This window comes from Myotis lucifugus, unplaced genomic scaffold, assembly GCF_000147115.1.
Source record: "Myotis lucifugus unplaced genomic scaffold, Myoluc2.0 scaffold_805, whole genome shotgun sequence".
In the NCBI taxonomy this organism is placed as follows: Eukaryota; Metazoa; Chordata; class Mammalia; order Chiroptera; family Vespertilionidae; genus Myotis; species Myotis lucifugus.
Window position 1 is genome coordinate 85,233 of NW_005871853.1, and position 23,106 is coordinate 108,338.

The 23,106-nt window shown below is 37.3% G+C and overlaps 1 protein-coding gene across 1 annotated transcript; it reads left to right on the forward strand.

The window, feature by feature from the left end:
• The first annotated feature begins 6 nt into the window (after window positions 1-6).
• Window positions 7-20,422, forward strand: RNF103 (ring finger protein 103). Its single transcript, XM_014448327.2, is given in 6 exon segments — window positions 7-129; window positions 295-695; window positions 698-722; window positions 3,388-3,527; window positions 13,841-13,956; window positions 18,135-20,422. Coding segments are annotated over 5 exon segments (2,052 nt in total). The 5' UTR covers window positions 7-129; window positions 295-494; the 3' UTR covers window positions 19,705-20,422.
• The last annotated feature ends 2,684 nt before the right edge of the window (window positions 20,423-23,106 follow it).

Below are 23,106 nucleotides of genomic sequence, written 5' to 3' on the forward strand. Positions count from 1 at the left end.
GCCGCTCCTCCTCGCGCTGGGCGCTGGGCCCCGGGCCTGGCCGGACCGAGGGCCGCGTCCTCCTGACCCGCCGCGGGATCCCGACCGGCCCCCCCCGGCCCCGCCTGCAGCTTGCACCCGGCTTCCTTTGTGGGTCGGAATTATTATTATTATTATTATTTTTTTTTTTGGCTTCCCCCTTCCCCTGGAGGCTGCGGGGCGGGAAGGCCGGCCCGCGCTTCTCTCCTTTCGGTGTTTCATGGACGGGGCATTTAAAGTTCTTTCCTTTCATTTTTCTCGCCTCTTGACTGGAAGGCCCCTCCTCGTCTGGCCCTCGCCCTGCAGACACCCCGATCCACCTGCCTCGGGGCCGGGGATGTCCCGACAGTGACGGCGGCGAGCCGGACCCGCGCGCCGAGAGGGCCCCGGCCCAGCGGGCGAGCGCACGCCCTTCCCCGCCCTCTTCCTCGCACTCGGAGCTCGGAAGCCGGAGCGGACGAACGCCGCCGGGGAAGATGTGGCTGAAGCTGTTCTTCTTGCTGCTCTATTTCCTGGTCCTGTTCGTCCTGGCCAGGTTTTTCGAGGCCATTGTGTGGTACGAAACCGGCATCTTGGCCACCCAGCTGGTGGACCCGGTGGCTCTGAGCTTCAAGAAGCTGAAGACCATCCTGGAGTGCCGGGGCCTGGGCTACTCGGGGCTCCCCGAGAAGAAAGGATGTGCCGGGAGCTGGTGGAGAAGTCAGGCAAGTGTCGGGCTCTCCCCCGCGGTCGCCTCCGCCAGGGCCCGGGGGTGAGGGGTCGGGGGTGGGGTTGCGGGGCGACCTGTACTTCCTCGCCCCTGGTGGTCCCCCAGAGTGAGGCCTTACCTGGAAGAGTGAACCCGACTCCTCCGGGAGCTGCCCAGTCTTTCTTTGTCCAGGTTTTCTACAAAAAAAAAGATGTGAATCCCATATTGAGAAGGGGCCTGGGATGATTATTTATAGGGGATAGGTGGATCTTGTAAAGGTTGTTTTAAAATAACAGTTTAAAGTGCAGCTTGTTAGTGTTGTTTACCAAATTCCGTGATTTTTTTTTTCTCAGACTTGGGGAGTGTTACGAACTGGAAGCATTATTAGTTGCCAGTTGAAATTCACGAGGCTGTGAGAAACACCACCAGACGCTGCCTGTGCGCAGCGATATTTGTCAGGATAACAATAGCCAGTTGCCGAGGGGGGAAAACACCACTGGAATACTTAATATCAGAGATGCATGTAGGCCTGAGGTTTAAATGTGAAATGGGTTTAAACATAGAGAAAGCGTACACTGTGCAGTATTAGCTTTTCATACTTTTAAGTGTGGTGAAAATGAATGTTTTTTTGTGAATACCTACCTAGTTTTATATTTCTGTCAGGGCTTTTTAAAAATCCTTGTATTTTGGATGTGAACTTTTTCCCTTCTGTGTCACAGGCACTGCTGCATCAGCCTAAATGGGCTGATAAACAGAATGGAAATAGTGCTAAAAGCATAGCATCTTAAAAATGCATTTTCAGTAACTGTTAGTTTTGGGGTAGGATTTGGTGAGAAATATGGTTAATTTTTTTTCTCCACCCCTGGACAAAGTATATCCTTGTTTAGATATATTCTTCCTGAAATGGGGGATGTGCTATTATTTGGGAAAGGCATTCTGGGTTGTTGTAGATAGCAGTTGAAACTGATAGTTACCTTTTGTTGTTGTTGTTTCAAGTATAGCTGTCAGCTGTGTCCTTTACAAGAAAAATGTTTTCTTTATTTAGTACCCTGTAGCCATACATTATGATAGGCGAGAATATTAATTCCAGAGGTTTAGCACTCACGTATTTGCAAGTTAAGGGTTCTCAAACTCATTACTATTGTGCAGAGGAGGGAACCCTCTCTGTAAAAGTGGTACATTTTTCTTCAGAAGAAACAAAATTATGTGTATTATTCTTGCCTCTTGTTTACTAACTGGTTTATGGTGACTTTTATTTCTGGGTGGGGTGAATGGAGTAAAGTAGAAGATTTCTAATAAGTAAACACTTTAGGTTTAGAAATGAGCAGTATCTTAATTGCCAAAGCCAAATCCTTTTTCACGGTAAAATAGTTTAATAACACATTTTTTTTCCTTTTGATTTTTATTTAGTGTTGCCTTTCTTGGGCCTAAAAATATTTGTCACTTTGAGTATACAGGAGTGTATATATCACTTGAAGAATACACACGGCCCACAAATACACAGATCACACATTTTATAGCAGAGAAGTCTTGGGATTGCAGTTTAACTTTATTCGTTGTGAGTGGTTTTGTTGCTATCATGATAAAGTGCTTGTTTTCTCAGGTTTAAAATTTAAGGCAAAAGTTAACATGATTTGACATTAGTGTTTCCCTTTACTTTATATTTGATGATGTAAGCTCTAAATTTATACTGTTAATTTGTGTTTGAATATGGAGTTTGTTCTTATAGGTAATCTTTTGTATCTAACTTCCAAGTCATATAAGATCTGTTGCTATTTTAAGCATGCATTAGTGGCAAATTCTGTAACTCATTTCTAAATCTTGTAAGTCAGAAGCATATAAAACATACTGTTCAGAAATTGTTTGGCCCTGGCCATTACTCAGTGGTTAGAGCACCAGCCAGAGCACCAAAGGTCAAGGGTTTGACTCCTGGTCAAGGGCAGTACCTGGGTTGTAGGTTCCATACCCAGCCCTATCAGAGCTGGTACGGGAGGCAACCAATTGATGTGTCTCTCCCACATGGATGTTTCTCTCTCTCCCTCCCTCTCTTTCTCCCTTCCTCTCTCTCAAGAAAATCAATGGTAAACATATCCTTGGGTTAGGATTAACAAAAAAAAATTGTTTGGCCCTGGCTGCTGTGGCTCAATTGTTTGGCCACGTCGTTCCATGCACCAAAAGGTGGTGGGTTTGATTCCCAGTTCAATACCCAGGTTGTGGGTTTGATCCCCAGTCTGAGTGCATACGGGAGGCAACCAGACGATGTTTCTTACTCGAATCAGTGTTTCCTTCTCTCTCCCTCTCCCTTCCTCTCTCTCTAACATCATTAAAAACATATTTTATAAATAATTATTTGAAGCCTGGATGTTATACACAAAACTAAATAATACTGTGGTGGCTTTTAGGCTGGTATACATTCAATAAATTATCTGATGACCCCTAGAATATAAGCCCCACAAGAAGATGGATTTTTGTCTGTTTTGTTCATATTTGCCTAATACATAGTAGGTTCTTATTACATATTTATTGAATGTGTGGATTTTAAATGGGTGTATTCAGGTTCTGAGCAGAGTGAAATGAAAGTATAATAACATGATTTTTAACATTGTAAAATGGAATTGATCATTGAAGATGAGAACGAGGGATTTTTGAAATCTTATTAGTGTTATTTTTTCTGTCTTCAGGTGACTTGATGGAAGGTGAGCTCTATTCTGCACTCAAGGAAGAAGAAGCATCTGAATCTGTTTCCAGTACCAATTTCAGTGGTGAAATGCACTTCTATGAGCTTGTAGAAGACACAAAAGATGGCATCTGGCTGGTTCAGGTACCAGAAACAGCGATAGAAGTGAATTTATTCTTACCAAAATAGTAACACTTCTGTGTACTTATGTCAGGTTTCTTAGACATAACTCAGTTCTCATAGGGAGGCTCCAGTGTCCTCTTAAAATGTTAGGGAAAGAGAGTTGACCGCTTTGTTTAGAAACAGCAGAAGCAAATCCATTTTAGTTGTTGGATCTTCATAAATATATTCCTTTTATTTAGTGGTTTGTACCATATCTCTTAATTTTTGTGAACTCCAGTTTTTAATTAAATAACCCAAATGAACCCTACCTCTTATGCAAACTGTGAGATTTAATTAGCATATTGGAATTTTAGAGCTGTGAAGGATTTAAAAATATCTTTTATGCTTCCCAAAGTATAGTTTATATACCACTCATGGTAAAGAGTGAGCACACATTATCATTTATGTATTTTAATGTAAGTTAGGAAAATCAATGTATCGAACACATAATTTCATAAATATCATTAGGGCAAGGCTAAGATTATTTAAATTACTAAAAATGTAAGTTCTTTAAAGTATCATATTAAGTAAATTACCATCATGAGTGCAGATAAAATTATGCTTATTGAACCAGGATTAAATTCCAAGGCCCCTAATTTCTTATCTAGTGCTCTTGTCGTTTCACACTGGGATTGGCAAAGTTTGATTCAGGGTATAAAAATTAAAATAGCCATTGCTTTATATATCTCCAATATGACTTTCTTTCAATATGGGAACATTACTACAAAATGTGGTAGAAAAAGCTGAATTCAGAGACCTTAGTTGCAGAGCTGATTCTGTCACTGATTTACATTATGATTGTGGATAGGTAGACTTCTTTTGCACATGGTCTCAAATAAATACATATATATCTAAAGAGGATGCGATAATACTGTAGTTCAATGGGCTAAAGGGTTAAGGTTTGGGAACTCTTCGGGTAATTACATTGGATATTCTTGACCTTTCCTTTACTTCCAATCTTTCTATTGTGTTTGACCTATTACCCTCCAGATAATTTAATTCAATAATTTTAAAAAATGAGTTTCTTGCCCTGGCCAGTGTTTCTCAGTGGTTAGAGTGTCAGCCATTTACCTACAGGTCTCTGGTTTGATTCCCAATTAAGGGCACATACCTGGGTTGCAGGTTTGATCCCTGGTCGGGGTGCGTGAGGGAGGAAACCAAAGTGTCTCTCTCACATTGATGTTTCTCCCTCCCCCTCTCCCCTCTCCCCTCTCCTCTCTCCTCTCTCCCTCCAATGTGTTTCTCTCACATCATTATTTCTCTGTCTTTCCCTCTCTCTTCTACTCTCTCTAAAAAAAATCAATAGAAAAAATATCCTCAGGTGAATATTAACAAAATTATTTTCCAATTCAGTTGACATACATACAGTATAAGTTTCAGGTGTACAACATAGTGATTAGACATTTATATACTTTACAAACTGATCACGTTGATAAGTCTGCTACCCATCTGACACCATACATGGTTATTACAATATTATTGGCTATATTCCTTATGCTGTACTTTACATTTCTATAACTGTTTTTATAACTGGCAATTTGTACATCTTAATGCTTTTCATCTTTCCCCCCATACCATCTGGGGACCATCAGTATCTATGAGTTTTTTCCATTTTGTTTATTGCGTTTTTTAGATTCCACATATAAGCAAAATCACATGGTATTTGTCTTTCTCTGTCTGAGTTATTTCACTTAGCATAATACCCTCCAGGTCCATCCATGTTGTTGCAAATGGTAATTTTTCATCCTTTTTTATGGCTAAGTAATATTCCATTGTATATATGTTCCACATCTTTATCCAGTCATCTACAGTGGGCACTTAGATTGCTTCCGTCTTGGCTATTGTAAATAATGCGTGAACATAGGGATGCTTATATCTTTTCCATTTACGGTTTTGGATTTCTTTGGATAAATACCCAGAAATGAAATTCCTGGGTCATATGGTAGTTCTATATTTAATTTCTTGAGGAACCGCTATACACTTTTTCATAGTGGCTGCACCAATTTGCAGTTCCACCAAGAGTGCAAACGGGTTCCCTTTTCTCTACGTTCTAGACAACACTTCTTGTTCGTTGATTTATTGAAGGCAGCCATTCTGACAGGTGTGAGGTGAGATCTTATTGCGGTTTTTGATTTGCATTTCCCTGATAATTAGTGACATCGAGCATTTTTTTCATATGTCTGTGGGCCACCTGTATGTCTTTTTGAAGAATGTCTAGTCAGGTCGTCTGCCTATTTTTTAAATGGATTGTTTGTTTTTTTGATGTTAAGTTGTATGAGTTCTTCATATATTTTGGATATTAACCCTTTATCAGATGTATCATTGGTGAATATCTTCTCCCATTCAGTAGGTTGTCTTTTGCCTTTTCATTTTGTTGATGGTTTTCTTCACTGGCAAAAAAATTTTAGTTTGATATAGCCCCATTTGTTTATTTTTTTCTTTTTCTTGCTTGAGGAGATATATCCAAAAAGATATTACTAAGAGTGATGTCAAAAAGTTTACTGCTTAAGTTTTTTTCTTGGAGTTTTATAGTTTCAGATCTTACATTTAACTCTCTAATCCATTTTGAGTTTATTGTTGTATATGGTATAAGAAAGTGGTCTAGTTTCAGGCAGCTCAAATTCCACTTGGGAGAGGTAGGCACTAAATAAGCAAATACTTACTATAACATCAGGTAGTGGAAAGTGCTAAGAAGAGAAATAAGCTAGGTAAATTAGGAGACAGAGAGTGGCAAGGAATTCTCTGATAAGGTGACACTTGAATGAAGTAAAGACCAAATAATGATAGTGAATGTTAGCATTATAAATTCTAATCACTAAATTATTTTTGTCTGAAAATAGTTTTTAAACCTCATAGGTATTAATAGTTGAGAAATACGCCGAAACCGGTTTGGCATGTATTTATATGGTTTTCTGTGTGTTAACGATGCAGTAGGGCACACACACTTAATTTTTCCAGTGACCTTCAAGGTTTGCAATGTCTGGTTTGTATTCCTTGGGATTAGTGGCTTACATCTGTCAAATGGCTGGCTTGCGTTGAAAGAACAGTCTCTGGCAGTACAACTGAGAAGACTGAGATTAAAACCCTGTCCTCGGCACTCTGAACTTACTAGCTAACCTAATCAGCACAGAAACTTTGGTGTGAGCTCTTAAAAGAAACCTTTTTTAAAAAATAGATGGATGGATGGGTAGGTAGGTAGGTAGGTAGATAGTTAAAAATAGCCCTGGCCAGCATGGCTAAGTAGTTAGAGCATCTGCCTGTGCATCAGAGGGTCAGAGGTTAGATTCCTAGTCAAGGGCACATACCTGGGTTGCAAGTTCAATCCCAGTCCTGGGGCATGTTTGGGAGGCAACCAATCCATGTGTCTCTCTCACATGTTTCTCTCTCTCTCTCTCTCTCTCTCTCTCTCTCTCTCTCTCTCGGTGTCTGCCCCCTCCTCCCTCCTTTCCACTCTCTAAAAATGAATGGAAAAATATCCTTACTCCTCAGGTGAGGATTTTAAAAATTAATTAATTAATTAATTAAAAATTTAAAATATCTCCTAGAAACAGAAGAGAAATATTCTCTCGGTTACTTGTCATTCTTTCAGCTTAAATCATATTTATCTAATCTCTTGTAAAAGATAACTTTCAAGAATTAGTTTTTAACAAATTGAATTAGCTTTCTTTTCTAATTATTGGTATTTTGTTTTTTATTTTTAAAATATATTTTTATTGATTTGAGAGAGGATGAGAGAGGGAGCGAGAGATAGGAAACATCAATGATGAGAGAGAATTATTGATCAGCTGCCTCCTGCATACCCCCACTGGGGATCAAGCCACATCCCAGGCATTTGCCCTGACAGGAATCAAATTGTGATCTGCTTCATAGGTTGAAGCTCAACCACTGAGCCATGCCAGCCAGGCAAATTTTCGGTATTTTAGAAGAAGCTGACTTAACTTCAGTTTGTTCTGTTGTTTTGTTTTGTTTTTAAGTCCGTGAGGATGCATAAATCTCGGCCAATTCAATCCTCTTCAAATTGCCTTTATTTTAGGTATCCTGTGTAAAAAATAGTTAAACACATCCCAGTTGTCTCTTTTTTAACTCTCAGTTTTCTAATATCATTTCCTCACACAGATGAATTATAGTTTCCTTTTGTATTTATTGAGGAAAAATGTAGTTAGGTGGCATATAACTGATAATTAGCACTTTAAACTTTATATACTATTTTACTGAAAGGATGTCTGCATTTACTTATTTAGGGAAAATGTGACTTTAATAAATGGGTATATGAGTTAGCTGTTCCATCACTTGGTCATTTCATTATTTTTCTGAAATGGATTGATTGGCAATCTAGATTGATTATCTTTTTTGGTAACACTCCATGTGGAATGACACTACAAAAGGAAAAGGACTTTCTATAATATATTTAATTCACCTTATATTCCTTACTAGAGGCCTGGCGCATGAAATTCATGCACAGGTAGGATCCCTAGGCCTGGCCTGCGATCAGGGATTAGGGCCATCAGCCGGCTCCGTCCCCCACCGTCGTTGTCCGCCACCACCCACCCACAGTCCCCTGTTCCCCATCGGGCAATTGGAGCCTGCCAGCCTGTTGATCGTTCCGCCTGCTCACTGACCCCACTGCCGGTCGCCCTCTGTGTGTGTGGTGACTGGTGGGGTGATCGGGGCCCTGCTCCCTAGCACCCGCCTTGGCCTGGTGCCACCCACATTCGCTGCTACCTACCCCTGGTTCCCTGTTCCCCATAGGGCAATTGGGGCCTGCGGGCTGGGGGCAGCTCCTGCATTGAGCGCCTGCCCCTGGTGGTCAGTGCGCATCATAGCAACTGGTCGTTCCGCTATCCAGTCAATTTGCATATTACGCTTTTATACATATATAGATGATTTCTATCTTCTCTATAATTCATGAGTTTATTTTCTGAATAATATATGTTAATGATCTTTATATATTTCTCCTTTTTTAAAAAATATATTTTATTGATTTTTTACAGAGAGGAAGGGAGAGAGATAGAGAGTTAGAAACATCGATGAGAGAGAAACATCGATCAGCTGCCTCCTGCACATCTCCTACTGGGGATGTGCGTGCAACCCAGGTACATGCCCTTGACCAGAATCGAACCTGGGACCTTTCAGTCCGCAGGCCAACGCTCTATCCACTGAGCCAAACTGGTTTCGGCAATATATATTTCTCCTTAATTGAAGATGTATTCATGCTCATGAATTATCCTTATGTTAAAATAGAGTATTAGGATACTCCTTTTCATGTCAAACTTTTTATGTCTATCTTACATTCTGTATAATATGAAGTGGAAAGAACAGCTCTTTTTCCTAACAGCTCTTTTTAACATTCTGTTATTTCCTACTTTGTTTCTAACCTAAGCTTATATCCTTCATTAGCTATTTTTCAGTTTTGTAGATTCCTTGATTCTGCCGCCACCCAATAGTCTTAGTATCACGAAACAGAAGACAATTACTTTCTTTCAGGAGACTCTTAGGCAGATAGAATAGTGGATAGGCTTCTGAAATGGAAAACTTTGCATACTTGATGGGTTTTATGGATTTAGCCTTATCTTAAGATTTCTGTTTCTCTGTTTTGACTTTTGTTCGAAGAAGGACTGTGATATTTGTTCTCTACTGGCTTTGTCACATCATAAGGAAATTTAACATCACTAGACTTGATATAGCAGTGAAAAGCAACATATTATTTGAAATAAAGCTTTAGGTCAATATTTACTGAAGTATTATGCTAGTGTATTTCCTGCTTGGCTGAAAAGAGTTAATAGCTGTTTTAAAAGTTGTTCACCTTTGCTCCTAGACAATAGTTTTGTCCAGGAAGATTCTAACCTATTTATTCCTTTCTTGACATTATTCCAAAGGTGAAATATATAGCCAGCCACTTTATTCTTTATTTTGTATTGGTCAAAAACTTTTATGTTTTCTCATAGAGAAAGCTTGTGAGAATACAAAAAATAATAATTAAATGCCACTGAGTTTTGTTTTTGTCAATCACTCATACTCATTTTTAATGACTTTATGCAATTTGTGTATAAATGTTTAGGTTGGTCTATAATTTTGAAAGTGGAATCTCTGTTAAAATGAATTACTGAGAGATGCAGAAAATATCATAGCACAACACTCGTGTTCTGTGCAGTTGTTATTTAATTTAGCCTAGATGTTGTCATATGGGGATTAACAATATTAAAAGGCATATGTCAAATGTTCTGATTAGTAATAAAGCCCACCTCTAAAATACATGTGTAGGCAAAAGTCTGTGGCTTTTTCTTATATCAGTGTAGCACCTATAGTACATGTGGAAGAGAATAGGCAATAACCTGAAGCCCAGTTTTTCCTTGTAAGTTTAACTGGATACATAAGGTTGACATCAGAAAATATGGGCACTTGGCATCACATACTGTCCAACCCAGTTCCATCCAGTGATATGGGCTGCAGCCAACTCATGCTGTGTCATGAAGGGCGATTGTTAACATCTCTTCCCAACTCCATATGTAGAGATGTCATGTTGCTAACTTGAAGTCGGCCATCTGGGAGTATTTATACTAAGGAAATCAGCAAATCAGAGCTTCCTTTTTCTTCTGAAGAACTGGTTATTAAACATTTACCAGCAAACTACTGGTTTCATCCATTCGTCCAACCATCTAACAAATATATAAACCTTGTGATAAGCACTGAAGACACAAATGTGAATAACATATAGTCTATGCCATAAAACAGCTTACAGTTTGGTTTACTAAAATATGTGGGGCAGTAAAAATCTTAGTATATAATTGATTATCTTTCCCAGCTGAGTTAGATGGTCCATTGTGGTGCTAGCATCTTAAAGGATCCTAAAGAAGTCTATTACACAATGAAGGAACCTAGGAAAATTGCAGTAGTCTTTTTCTGGGAAAAGTGTATTTTTAAATATACTGGATTGGAAGTCTTTATGCCAGACGAGGGTTAAAGACATTGATGCTCAATTACATAGCAAGGAACTATTTATGCTAGTGTTTGTCCAGAAAACATTCCAGATGACAAGTTGTTGGGGAAGGCACTTTCGTTATAACAGTAATAAAAAACTTGGAAACTTCAGAGAACCTGTATAATCAGAGAAAGAGAATGAGTTACTAAAACATTAAAAGCTGAAATTGTTGGGTTCAACATAAATATTTAATCAATACCGAGTGAGTTAGGCTAGCTGCACTAGACTAGCTTCAGGAAATACAATGGTGAGGAAGTGTTGGGATGCCAATTAGAGAGACTTGGGAAGGGGGTGAAAAGATAGCTTCACTTCTAGCCTGTTGGCAAGTCTGTCGCAGACTTAGAACTGTACTTTTACCTAGTTTTTTCTGGTCTCTGAAAATATTCCTTAACAGAGACTGCAACATCCTTTCTGAACTGCCAAGAAATATGATCCCCTCTTAATAAGACCAGCAGTGTGAGTGCCTTTCAGAATTATTGCGCATACTTTTTGTTATAAGCAATAGTTGGGAACTCTTACTGGTGTGACACAAAAGTAATAGGCTTACAGTGTTTTGTTGTGCCATGTGACTCAGCCAGATCAGTTATTTTGTGAAAATATTAAGATTTCTAGCCCTAACCGGTTTTGGCTCAGTGGATAGAGCGTCGGCCTGTGGACTGAAAGGTCCCAGGTTCAATTCCAGTCAAGGGCATGTACCTTAGTGGCGGCCACATCCTCAGTAGGAGGTGTGCAGGAGGCAGCTAATCGATGTTTCTCTCTCATCGGTGTTTCTAACTCTTTATCTCTCTCCCTTCCTCTCTGTAAAAAATCAATAAAATATATATTTTTTAAAAAAAAATTTTAGTGGTTGTTTAATTCAGCCTCCACCAAATTTCATTTATGCTAAGTCTCTAATTGAATAATGTAACTGTTTAGGACATTGGACAAAATAATTTCTAATTGCATAAACAACTACAGAGTCAAATAAAATGCTTTCATGCAATGCCCAGGGGATTTTTCATTTTTGTGTGGCTCTCTCAGTCAGGCATCATTAAACTCCAAAAGCATGTGTTGGAACAGCTTGCTGAATAAATAAGGCCCTGGGGTTGAACATTGTCATGTACTTGCCACAAGAGTGTTCCCACCTCTCTTCACACACTTCTGTCTGTACTGTAACCTGAGTGCCTGGGAACAATCCCCTGTCATTCCTACTTCCTTTCCTAGTCCTGGAACTCTAAGTCTGAAAGATACCTGTGCAGTGATCAGGATCTTCACTGGAAGATGCCCCTAGACTTAGGGCCAAACCTTATATTGATTCAAGCAACCTCTTGATTAATCCCTTAATGCAATGTCATTTTAAAGACAGACCTGAAAATGTTTATTTGCAAGGTTGATTAGAAAATGGGAGTGAAAGGTAGTTCTTTTAAAAAGAAGGTAGAACGGGGAGTATGGTGATCTCTTAACGCTGAGTAATCTGAAAAATAAGTTTATGATTTCTTTGATTACTTGGCAGGAAAAAGAACTACTACATTGACTCTTGAGTGGTAGGGAAAAAAAGAAAAGAAATGCTTGTCTTGCTTGATCTCCCTTATTCTTCAAGTAAAATTTATACAGCACCTTTGGACTGTGGAAAAATTTGAAAGCTAGGGACTGACTTGTAACTGATGTGAACCTCCTCAGAAAGAGCCTTCATCTAATCTACTAAGATCATGTCTTCAAATTGCCCTTTTTCTGGTTACCTCAACCATCTCAGCATTTGAATAATAACTTATGCCTTCCTAAATAAGACCATTTATTGTCACTAAAAAGTACTATGTATGTGTACTTATTAAGCTTCAAAATTGTTACAAAATGTTACATATGTATGTATGTCTCTGTAGGCATAAGGATGATATCACCAATGGTATATGGCAGGGTTTATTGGACTGTTGGCACTTACAGTGTCATTTGTCACTACCATGTGCTCTCTCTCCTTGAAATTTGTTAGACTTCCACAGATGAGGTAGCTGTGCTGTCTCCCGCCTCTTCCTGGGATTTGACTATTGGCACTCTTTTCACACACTCCCCTGGGATTTCACTTCCTGGAGACTTTGTGAACATGAAAATAGCCCTTCCTTCCAGAAAGATTAGAGGCCCTCCGAGTATTGTGTTGTAATTTTGAATTAAATAGTTCTAGTAATACAGCATTCATGAAAAAACAATAACACTTGGGATATATACACCCTGGGCTTAAATCAAACAAATATTTTTGGCTTTCCTTTAGTTCCTATTTAGTTATTTGTGTTTGTGTTTGTGTTTCTTGTTGTTTTTTTAATCCTCACCTGAGGATATGTTTTTATTAATTTTTAGAGAGAAACATTGATTAGTTGCCTCCTCTATGCTCTCCAACTAGGGATCAAACCCACAATCTAGATATGAGCCCTGATTAGGAATCAAACCCATAACTTTTTTTTTTTTTTTTGGTGTACAGGATAATGCTCCAACCAACTAAACCATCCTGCCCAGGGCTGTGGGGTGTGTGTGTGTGTGTGTGTGTGTGTGTGTGTATGTATATATATATATATATATATATATTTTTTTTTTAAGTTTTGTTTTTTACTGGTGTTAACTATTAGAAAGACCGAGAAGTCATTACATAATTTGAAAGTTCATTTACTTAGGTTAATTTAGTTTTTTTGTTTTTCTCTTAAAAAAATATTTTCTGCTCTCAATGCTAATTGTGTTTGAAAGCAACTTGCATATTTGAAGTAGTTCAAAAATGTAGAATTCATTATGGTAATTCTTTTTATATGTTAGAACCTTTCGTAATTTTTATGAAAGGACATGAAAGTAGTAGTATTGATTTTAGTCAAAGCATAATTTAATATAAAACATGTGTTTGACTCTTGGCTCCATAATTATACTTTTAAAAAAGTAAAATTTGAACTCATTGAACCCACAGGTGATCATTTTGAAGTAAGCTTTATTTGTATTATTGTTTAAAATTTTCAGAGCAGAGAAATGACTCCAAGGGCCATTTTCTTAAACCTATGAAACTTAATTCTAGAGAACAGGCCACATGGTAGAGAAAGGGATGTGGCTAGCTTTTTAATATGGCTTTGACTCCCCTTCTGTGTAACTAGCACAGAATGTGGGAGTGGAATGTACTGTATTCAGTATTTTAAGTCTTGTCCAGTTGGACAGTGGCTCCTTTCATAAGAATTGCAGTTGTGATATGATGGTACAGCAAAGAAGAACTGTGAACAGAATTTTTTTTTAAGTGAAGTTATATTAAAAATGGTTGGTTTGACTCTATCTTAAGTTATTAACGTTTCTGTTTTTCTTTGGGGGGAAATAGGTCATAGCAAACGACAGAAGTCCCTTAGTGGGTAAAATCCATTGGGAGAAAATGGTGAAAAAGGTGTCAAGATTTGGAATACGGACAGGCACTTTCAACTGTTCTAGTGACCCCAGGTAAGTTGATTAGGCAACCAACCAATGAGTTTCTCTCACATCAATATTTCTTTGTCTTTCCCTCTGTCTTCCACTCTCTCTAAAAATCAATGGAAAAATATCCGTGAGTGAAGATTAAAAAAAAAAAAAAGAAAAAGAAAAAAAGAACACAGACAGTGGAGTAGAGAGTTTTGGTGTTTTAAAAATCCGAGATCAAAATGATGACTAAATTATTCAAAATATGATTAAAACACTTGCTGAATAACTCTATTCCCTGGCCAGTTCTTCTGTATCTCCATAATCCTCAAAAGAAGAAACAACTAACCCTGACTAAGCACAGCTTCTATAACAAGAACAGTTCTTACTCTAGGTCAGTGGTCGGCAAACTCATTAGTCAACAGAGCCAAATATCAACAGTACAACGATTGAAATTTCTTTTGAGAGCCAAATTTCTTAAACTTAAACTATATAGGTAGGTACATTGTTATTAATTAGGGTACTCCTAAGGCTTAGGAAGAGCCACACTGAAGGGGCCAAAGAGCTGCATGTGGCTCGCAAGCTGCAGTTTGCCGACCACGGCTCTAAGTGAAAGCCTTTCCAAAGAAAAGGAAACGTGAACATGACATTATTGAAACTGATACAAGTAGCTGTGCATCAAAATCTTCATCTTTGTGCCCTGGCTGGTGTGCCTCAGTTGGATGGGCGTCAACCTGTGCACTGAAAGGTTGCCGGTTCGATTCCCGGTCAAGGCATGTACTGGAAGTAACCTATCGATGTTTCTTTCTTTCTTTCTCTCTCTCAAATAAAAAATTTTTTTTTAAAACAAAAATTTATTCAATAGATAATTAAATGAATAGATGAATTTAGATGAATTTAAGTTATAACTTGATGGCACTAGAAATGAAAATAAAATTCAATATAAAGAACAAATGGAAAAAATAAAACAAATCAATTTGACAGACTAAATACTGGAGATGATGACAAAGAGAAAAACAAAAATGCCTGTAAGGATTCTTGTCTGAGAAAATGGAAAAAACAAACAATAAAAGATAGAAAAGGAAAGGTAGAAAGGGCACATGGTTTATTAAAGAAAAAGAGGATGAATCTGAATTTGGATACTAGGTTGAGGGAACACAATGTATTAGGGATAATGGTAGAGCACATGAAAATGAATGTCAAAATGCAAACCAGAGATCAGAATTATGGAAGAAGATTAGGTAAGTACAAAGATGTCACCAAAAGCCATAAATGTGAAATCTCTCTGGGAAAGAAAAGTGAAACAAAAAGGACTGAAGACATACAAGTAAGAGTGTCCCTCACTAGGAAGAACACAAAAGAAGCAAAAGAGAGAAAGTAAATAACTGCCAGTACTTTCTTGACCTTTTTCGCCCCATGAGACTGTTCAGGACCACCACTTCTGGGCAGTGTCTGACTCCTTCCATAGCAGAAGTTTTAATTTTTGTACTTGAGTATCCAGCTTGCCTGGCCATAGTTCCCTTCATTCCCCCAACAAGGGATCTAGCTCAGATAGCTGTACCTTTCAGGTCTATACTCTCTTTTTTTTTCTTTTTTTTGAGAAAGTAGAAAATGAAATGAGTATATATCTTGTAGGGGATGAGGGTAGGGTTAGAGAGATTAGGGGTATTGAAGAACAAATGGGAGGACATTGGAATTGCAGGAAGCTAAGTGGTAAACAGGGCGGTGTATAGTGAGATTATCAGGGATGGAGGACCATGGAGTAAGCAGTGAAGGAAAGATTGGAGGAAGGCCAAGATGACCAATGACTTCATCTGAAGAAACGGCATTATATAAACAGAATACCAATGCCACGCCAGAAACTCAAGTACCAAAACTCATAAGCCATGTTTTCTATCATTTTTAGTCTTCAAATTCTCTAAGAGATCTCAAAAATTTTACTTTAAAAACTAGAGGATATTTTCATGGTGGTGTTACTGAATTTATTCAGACCTTTAAAAAGCTTTTTTTTTTTAATTGGCAGTAAACATTTTTATACAGATAAAAAATAACATTCTTGAAAAATAATATTTACATTTGCCTTTATCTCTAGCAGTAAAGTTTAAATTAATATGATATACTTTGTGTATTAGATTTTTTTTAGAATGGTGTTTAGATATATATATATATTAGTAGCCTGCTGTTTTATAAGTATATAACATTCTTTAAAAATAATATGTACATTAGGCTTTACTTCTCTTTAGCAGTATATTTTAAATTAATGATATACTTGATTTGTGTATTTTATTTCTTTAGAACTGTGCTTAGATAAATAAGTATTAGAGTTTTTTTCAAGTCTGGAAACATTTAATTTGAAAGGTCATGATAACATGCAGAATTATTTTTTCCTGGGTACTCTTAAATTCCATCTGTAATGATGAACCTTAAAACTATCATTTAGCTCTGAACTGAAAAGAAAGCACATAGTACATTTGTTTTCTTGTATGAAAAAAATAATATACACTAAAACTGCCTGTTTTACGGACTAAGGTTTTCTATTAGAAAGGCTGTTGTTCCATTTATAACACAAATCAGAAGCCAAATATTCTCTGAAGTGGTTTCAAAGATAAAAAGAATGACCAAGAGAAGAAATGTGTCATCATAACTACCATATGCGATTAAAAAAATAAAGCTATTTAAAGATATTTAAGATTAAATAAGGCAGTTATCTATATATGTATTTAACTTGCTGATTTGAGGGGTAAAAATATAATTAATATCAATGAATTATTATTTTGCATTAGAAAAATACCTTTTTAAGGGATAGAACATATTTTATTTTTTAGGATATATAATTCTAAAACCATTTCAGTTAAAGCAATATTGATTTTAATGGAATCTGATCTTGTTAAGGAAGTGAATCAACTCAACAAGAAGCTGAGTTATGGTCTATGATTCTGAGTCACCCAGATCATTTCCCAAAGTCATCACTAACCTTGTCTTTATGACAGAACATGCTGTCTTTACTTTATTACCATCCATTTACAAATCTGTAACAAACAAAATGTATCAACAGACAGATGTTTGTACTAAAAAAAAAAAATGTATCCACATGGTAATCCCCTGCCTCCCCCAACTTCATTAAAGTACATTTATATAATTTAAAATTCCACAGGGTAGGTTTTTGAAAAAAAAAAACAAAAACCTTTTTTTTTAAAAGAAAACTTTTATTTATTATCTCACCACTGTAATACAACAGCCATTTTTATTTTTTAGTATTCCCTTTCATTTGTAATCTGGTTTTTTTAGAGGAGAAGGATGTCACAATTATTATAGCAAGAATCAGTCCATTTTCAAAGGGATTGGAGTCATGACAATTTAATTTTAGGTAATTTTTTTGTACTTATACTGTTATAAAATGGGGTCATAGTTAGACTGAATCTCTTCTTAAACTGAAAACTTACTGTCTTTGTTTCCTCTTTGTTAAACACTCCTCTTCATGGTCTTCTTTAAAGAGATGAGAGACTACAAAACAATATGGGACTTGCTCTTTTCTAGATGAGCTTTTGTGCACGTTACTTTTAACTGCCTGTGTGCATCAGGCATTATGGTGGGTGTTTGGTTAATAAATGGGTACAGCATGGCTCCTATTCTCAGAGAGCTTGCATTCAAGTCAAGGACTCGTGCTGTAGGATAATCGATTTTCTTCTCTCGTCTTTGCTCATCTGAATCTTCAAGACCTACTTTAGTTCCCAAACCTTTCACAAAATCTTCACCAGTTCAAACTTCCAATGATATTCCTTTTTCTGAACTTTTTCTTAACATTATTTAGTAATGGAATATATACAGTTTTATCCTTGTTTTGTTTCCTTAATATGATTTTAAATTCCTGGTGAGCAGGAATTATTTTTCTATTATCTTTTGGATCTTATTGACACTAATGCATTTAGTAGGTTCATAATAGATGCTGAAGTATTTGCTGATTCCTTGACTTTTCAACCTACACTTTCTTAAAAAGAGAGATAAAACAAAAAAACTACAAAAAGAGAGCTTACTTTTCAAACTCTTGTACAAACTGTGAGATATTGATATTACTATTGATTTTGTAGAGGTTATTCGGTTTGGGGGAGAGGGTATCTTTCAAGTGCTAAAGAAATTTGTCAGGAGAAGACAGATTGTTTGCACAATACTGAGGAAGCTTATCTAGCAGCCCAGCTGTTTACTTACAGTTTCCTCTCTTATAGATACTGCAAGAGAAGAGGCTGGGTACGATCCACACTCATTATGTCTGTTCCACAAACAAGTACTTCTAAAGGGAAAGTCATGCTTAAAGAATACAGTGGACGCAAGATTGAAGTAGAACACATTTTTAAGTGGATAACTACTCATGCAGCTTCTCGGATCAAAACAATTTATAATGCTGAACATCTAAAAGAAGAATGGAATAAAAGTGATCAATATTGGGTAAAAATATACCTGTTTGCAAACCTTGACCAACCCCCAGCTTTCTTCTCTGCACTAAGTATAAAGTTTACTGGAAGAGTTGAGTTTATTTTTGTTAATGTGGAAAATTGGGACAACAGGAGTTATATGACAGATATTGGTGTATATAACATGCCATCATACATACTTAGAACTCCTGAAGGAATTTACAGATATGGAAATCACACAGGTGAATTTATATCCCTTCAGGCCATGGATTCATTTTTGCGCTCATTACAACCTGAAGTAAACGATTTGTTTGTTTTGAGCTTGGTTCTAGTTAACCTTATGGCTTGGATGGACTTATTTATCACACAAGGAGCTACCATAAAGAGATTTGTGGTTCTCATAAGCACTTTAGGAACATATAATTCTCTATTAATTATTTCCTGGCTACCAGTGTTGGGCTTTTTGCAGCTCCCTTACTTAGATAGCTTTTATGAATATAGCTTAAAATTGTTGAGATATTCTAATACAACCACACTGGCTTCATGGGTAAGAGCGGACTGGATGTTTTATTCTTCACACCCAGCCCTGTTTCTCAGTACATACCTTGGACATGGTTTACTAATTGATTACTTTGAGAAGAAGAGACGACGCAACAATGATGACATCAATGCCAATAACTTAGAGTGGTTATCAAGTCTATGGGACTGGTACACCAGCTACCTCTTCCACCCAATTGCTTCTTTTCAGAACTTCCCTGTGGAATCTGACTGGGATGAAGACCCCGACTTATACTTGGAGCGATTAGCTTTCCCTGACCTTTGGCTTCACCCCTTGATACCAACTGATTATATAAAAAACTTGCCAATGTGGCAATTTAAGTGTCTGGGAATCCTGTCTGAAGAGGAAATGTCGGCGAGTTCTCACGATATTGAAAATGACTCGGATGTCGAGAGCACAGACACTTTTAGTAGTGAGAAGGAAGTATTTGAAGATAAACAAAGCATAGTTCACAATTCTGTAGGAAGAGTAAGTCACTGTGGTGCTGAGGCTTGTTCATGTGCCAATAATTATTGTCAGACCAGCCTACATGAAAGGAAAGGGAGGTCATATGGATCATATAACACTAATGAAGATATGGAACCTGATTGGTTAACTTGGCCTGCTGATATGCTGCACTGTACTGAATGTGTTGTTTGTCTAGAGAATTTTGAAAATGGATGTTTGCTAATGGGGTTGCCTTGTGGTCATGTATTCCATCAGAATTGCATTGCGATGTGGTTGGCTGGGGGCCGACACTGTTGCCCTGTTTGCCGGTGGCCTTCTTATAAAAAAAAGCAGCCATATGCACAACATCAGCCCCTGTCAAATGATGTCCCATCTTAACCATGTGCAATTTGTCCTTTATAAGCTTTGAGTATCTTCAGCTTGCCTTTTTAATGTTAGTCACAATGTTTTTGTGGTTTGAAGTTTAGTTTAATGTTAGTGCAGTGACAGGAAATACACATTATACTAATGTTGATGACAATTATTTGGTTGCCTGTGTGTCAATTGAATGCATACTTAATTGTAAAGATTTTTATTTACAACATTGGCAATTGAGAAGTTAATGTTTTTTGTAAGCACAAAAGAAGTATGATAGAAATTTATCCTAGCAAGACTTTATAAAGTAGGATCAAATTCTAATGAAATTGAGGCAGTTTCTTATCCTAAATGTTTCCTTCCTTTTTACAATCTCTGTCCAGCATCTCTTGGTTAAATAATGTATGCTCTGAGACATGAAATTAAAACAGACTATGAAATAAATTATTTTAAAACCAAAAGATTATAGCTTTTCCAATGTTAAATTGTTTTTTATAAGGTGTCTGAATTTTATAGCATTTTATTGATTTGTTAGTTTTACAGATAAAGCAAATATGATTCTTGACTCGTGGGGGAAATAAAGGCAGAAATTATGTGCTAACACTGGCCAGAGGTGATGTTAGTCAATCTTATAGGTTCATTAGCTTTAATGGGAAGGAATTTTATGATGAGCTTTTTTTATAAGTTTTAAATCATTTATTAGTATTTACCATATCTAAATAAAATCAACTATAGTAATTAGCCTTACATAGATTACTTTATATCTTTTTCCTGCTTTTATTTTGAAATATTTCAAAACTACAGAGACATTGGGAAACACAGTAAAATGAACATTCATTTCTCTAATTCACCAAGCATTTACATTCTATTACATTTGCTTTCTGTCCGCTCTGTATATATTTATCTTTTTTCTTTCTTTGGTTGGTTTTCTTTTTCCTGATCCCTTTGAAAATAAACTTCAGTCTTCATGGTGCTTTATAGCTAAATATATCATTACCTATCTCCCAAGAGCAAAGGCATCTTTTTTTAACATAACCAGCATACCATTATCATACCTAATGAATTTAACATCTAATATCTAATACATAATCTATATTACCCAATTGCTCCCAAAATATTTTTTATATCTTTGTGTTCTTGTTTTGTTGTGAACTGGGCAAGGTTTATGCATTGAGTTTAGTATCCTTCCATTTCATTTTTTCCTCCAGAGCAGTTCCTCTTCCTCTTTTAAAAGTTGTTTTTAATTTTTTCTATGTCTTAACTAATACATTTTTTAAGAGTACAGACTAGTTGGCTAATAGAATGTTCTGCATTCTGGATTTGTTTTAGTGTTTCTTCATGATTAGATGTAAATTAAAGATTTTGCCTAGATTAAATGTACTTCCCATTTGCTTGACATCAGGAGGCACATGATGTCAGTTTGTCTCACTTTATCTTAAGAACCTGTGAGGCGATGTGAATATCTTCTTTGTCAATAACCTTTAGCTAGCCGGTTTGGCTCAGTGGATAGAGCATCGGCTGCCAATAACCTTTAGCCAGTTTGGCTCAGTGGATAGAGCATCGGCCTATGGACTGGAGGGTCCCAGGTTTGGTTCCGGTCGGGGGCACATGGCCAGGTTGCAGGCTTGATCCCTAGTAGGGGAATGCAGGAGGCAGCCTAATCAATGATTCTCTCTCATCATTGATGTTTCTACCTCCCTCCCTTCCTCTCTAAAATCAATAAAAACATATATAAAAAATAACCTTTAATCCACTGTTTTAATATCTACTGATGATTATTAACCTGGATCAGTTATTAAACAGGAGTTGTAACTTGAGGCTTTTCTCATTTCATCCTTCTACATTTAGCTGGCATTTTTGTGTGTGTGAAGAAGAGTTTCCATTTTCCACTTTTCTTTCACATTTGAATGTTACTGTGGACTCACAGATTCTTTTTATATTCAATGTGTCAAAATTCGTTATTCTTGTTGATGCTCAATTCATCCCAAATTTGGTGAGAGTCCTTCTAAGCCAACTCTTATATCCTATTGGCATTTCCTTGCTTTTTGATACAAGGTGTTTTCTGGCTCATTTTGCAATTTCCCTAGCCCAGCCCTGTAATCAAGCCATTTCTTCAAAAGGCCCAAGTTTCATGGTGAACTTTTATTGACTGCCCCCCAAAACAGCAAGAAAAATTATCATCCTGGATTGCTGCTGAAATGTTTCTTCATGGTGCACTGAGCCTCACTTTCATACACTAATGGAAATAGTGAAGATCAACAGTAACTTTGTATTAATCTTTGGGAACTTCTTTAAATTTTAAAAAGGGCAAACACTGTGCTGGCCAGTGTGGCTCAGTTGGTTCAGCGTCGTCCTGTGCACTGAAAGGTTGCCTGTTGCATTCTGGTCAGGGCATGTGCCGGGTTTTGGGCTCAATCCCCAGTAAGGGTCATGTAGGAGGCAGCAGGTCGATGTTTCTCACATGTTTTTTCTCTGTCTCTCAAATCAATAAAAACATATTTAAAAGAAAAAAAAAAGGGACACTCTGCTCCTTGTGTTCTAATTTTACTTTTGAAAAAAAGTAATTGTGTTATTGTAAATGTTAGTGTTTCCCAGAGTTCTACCATTGGTCCACTTCTCTTTTCTCTCATGGATTCAATGGATGTCCCAAATCTATACGTCCAGGCAAAGGCCTTTCCCCAGATCTTCAGTTTTAATTTTTTTAATCTTTTTTGTTTGTTTGTTAATCCTCACCTGAAGATATTTTTTCCATTGCTTCTCAGAGAGCATGAAAGGAAGGGAGGGAGGGAGAGAGAGAGGGAAACATTGATATGAAAGAAACATTGACTGGTTGCCTCCTGCATGTGTCCCAGCCAGGTTGGGGAGTGAACCTGCAACCCAAGTACATGCCTTTGGGAATCAAACCCGTGATCCTTTGGTGTGCAGTCTCTAACCACTGGGAAACACTGGCCAGGGCAAAATCTCCAGTTTATATACAGCTGCCTGCTAAACAGCTCATCCTGGATGTTTTTAAGTACTTAGTAAGTGTAACAGCTTTCATTCTCTCTGCACCTTCCGTCCTCTCATGGTCCTGATTTCAGCTAATGGTCATATACATACAATATTGTCCACTATGAAATGTACACACAAGTATAGACATTTTAAAAGGCAATTAAACATTATCCCCCATCCCCGGGCACACCACATTTTGAAGACTACTAGACTAGAAGATAAACCAGTCTCAACACTGGCTTTCAAGGCCCTGCATAATCTATTAATGGCCCACCTCTTAGACTTATTGGCACATTTTGCTTGTCACTCCAGGGCATGCTCTAGTTTTTGTCAGCTTGATGCTTTGCTATATCCCTTCTGCCTGGATATTCTTAACTCTTCCTCTCTGCTTTAGCTGGATCCCACTTTCTCCAGGAATTTTACACCTTCCTACCC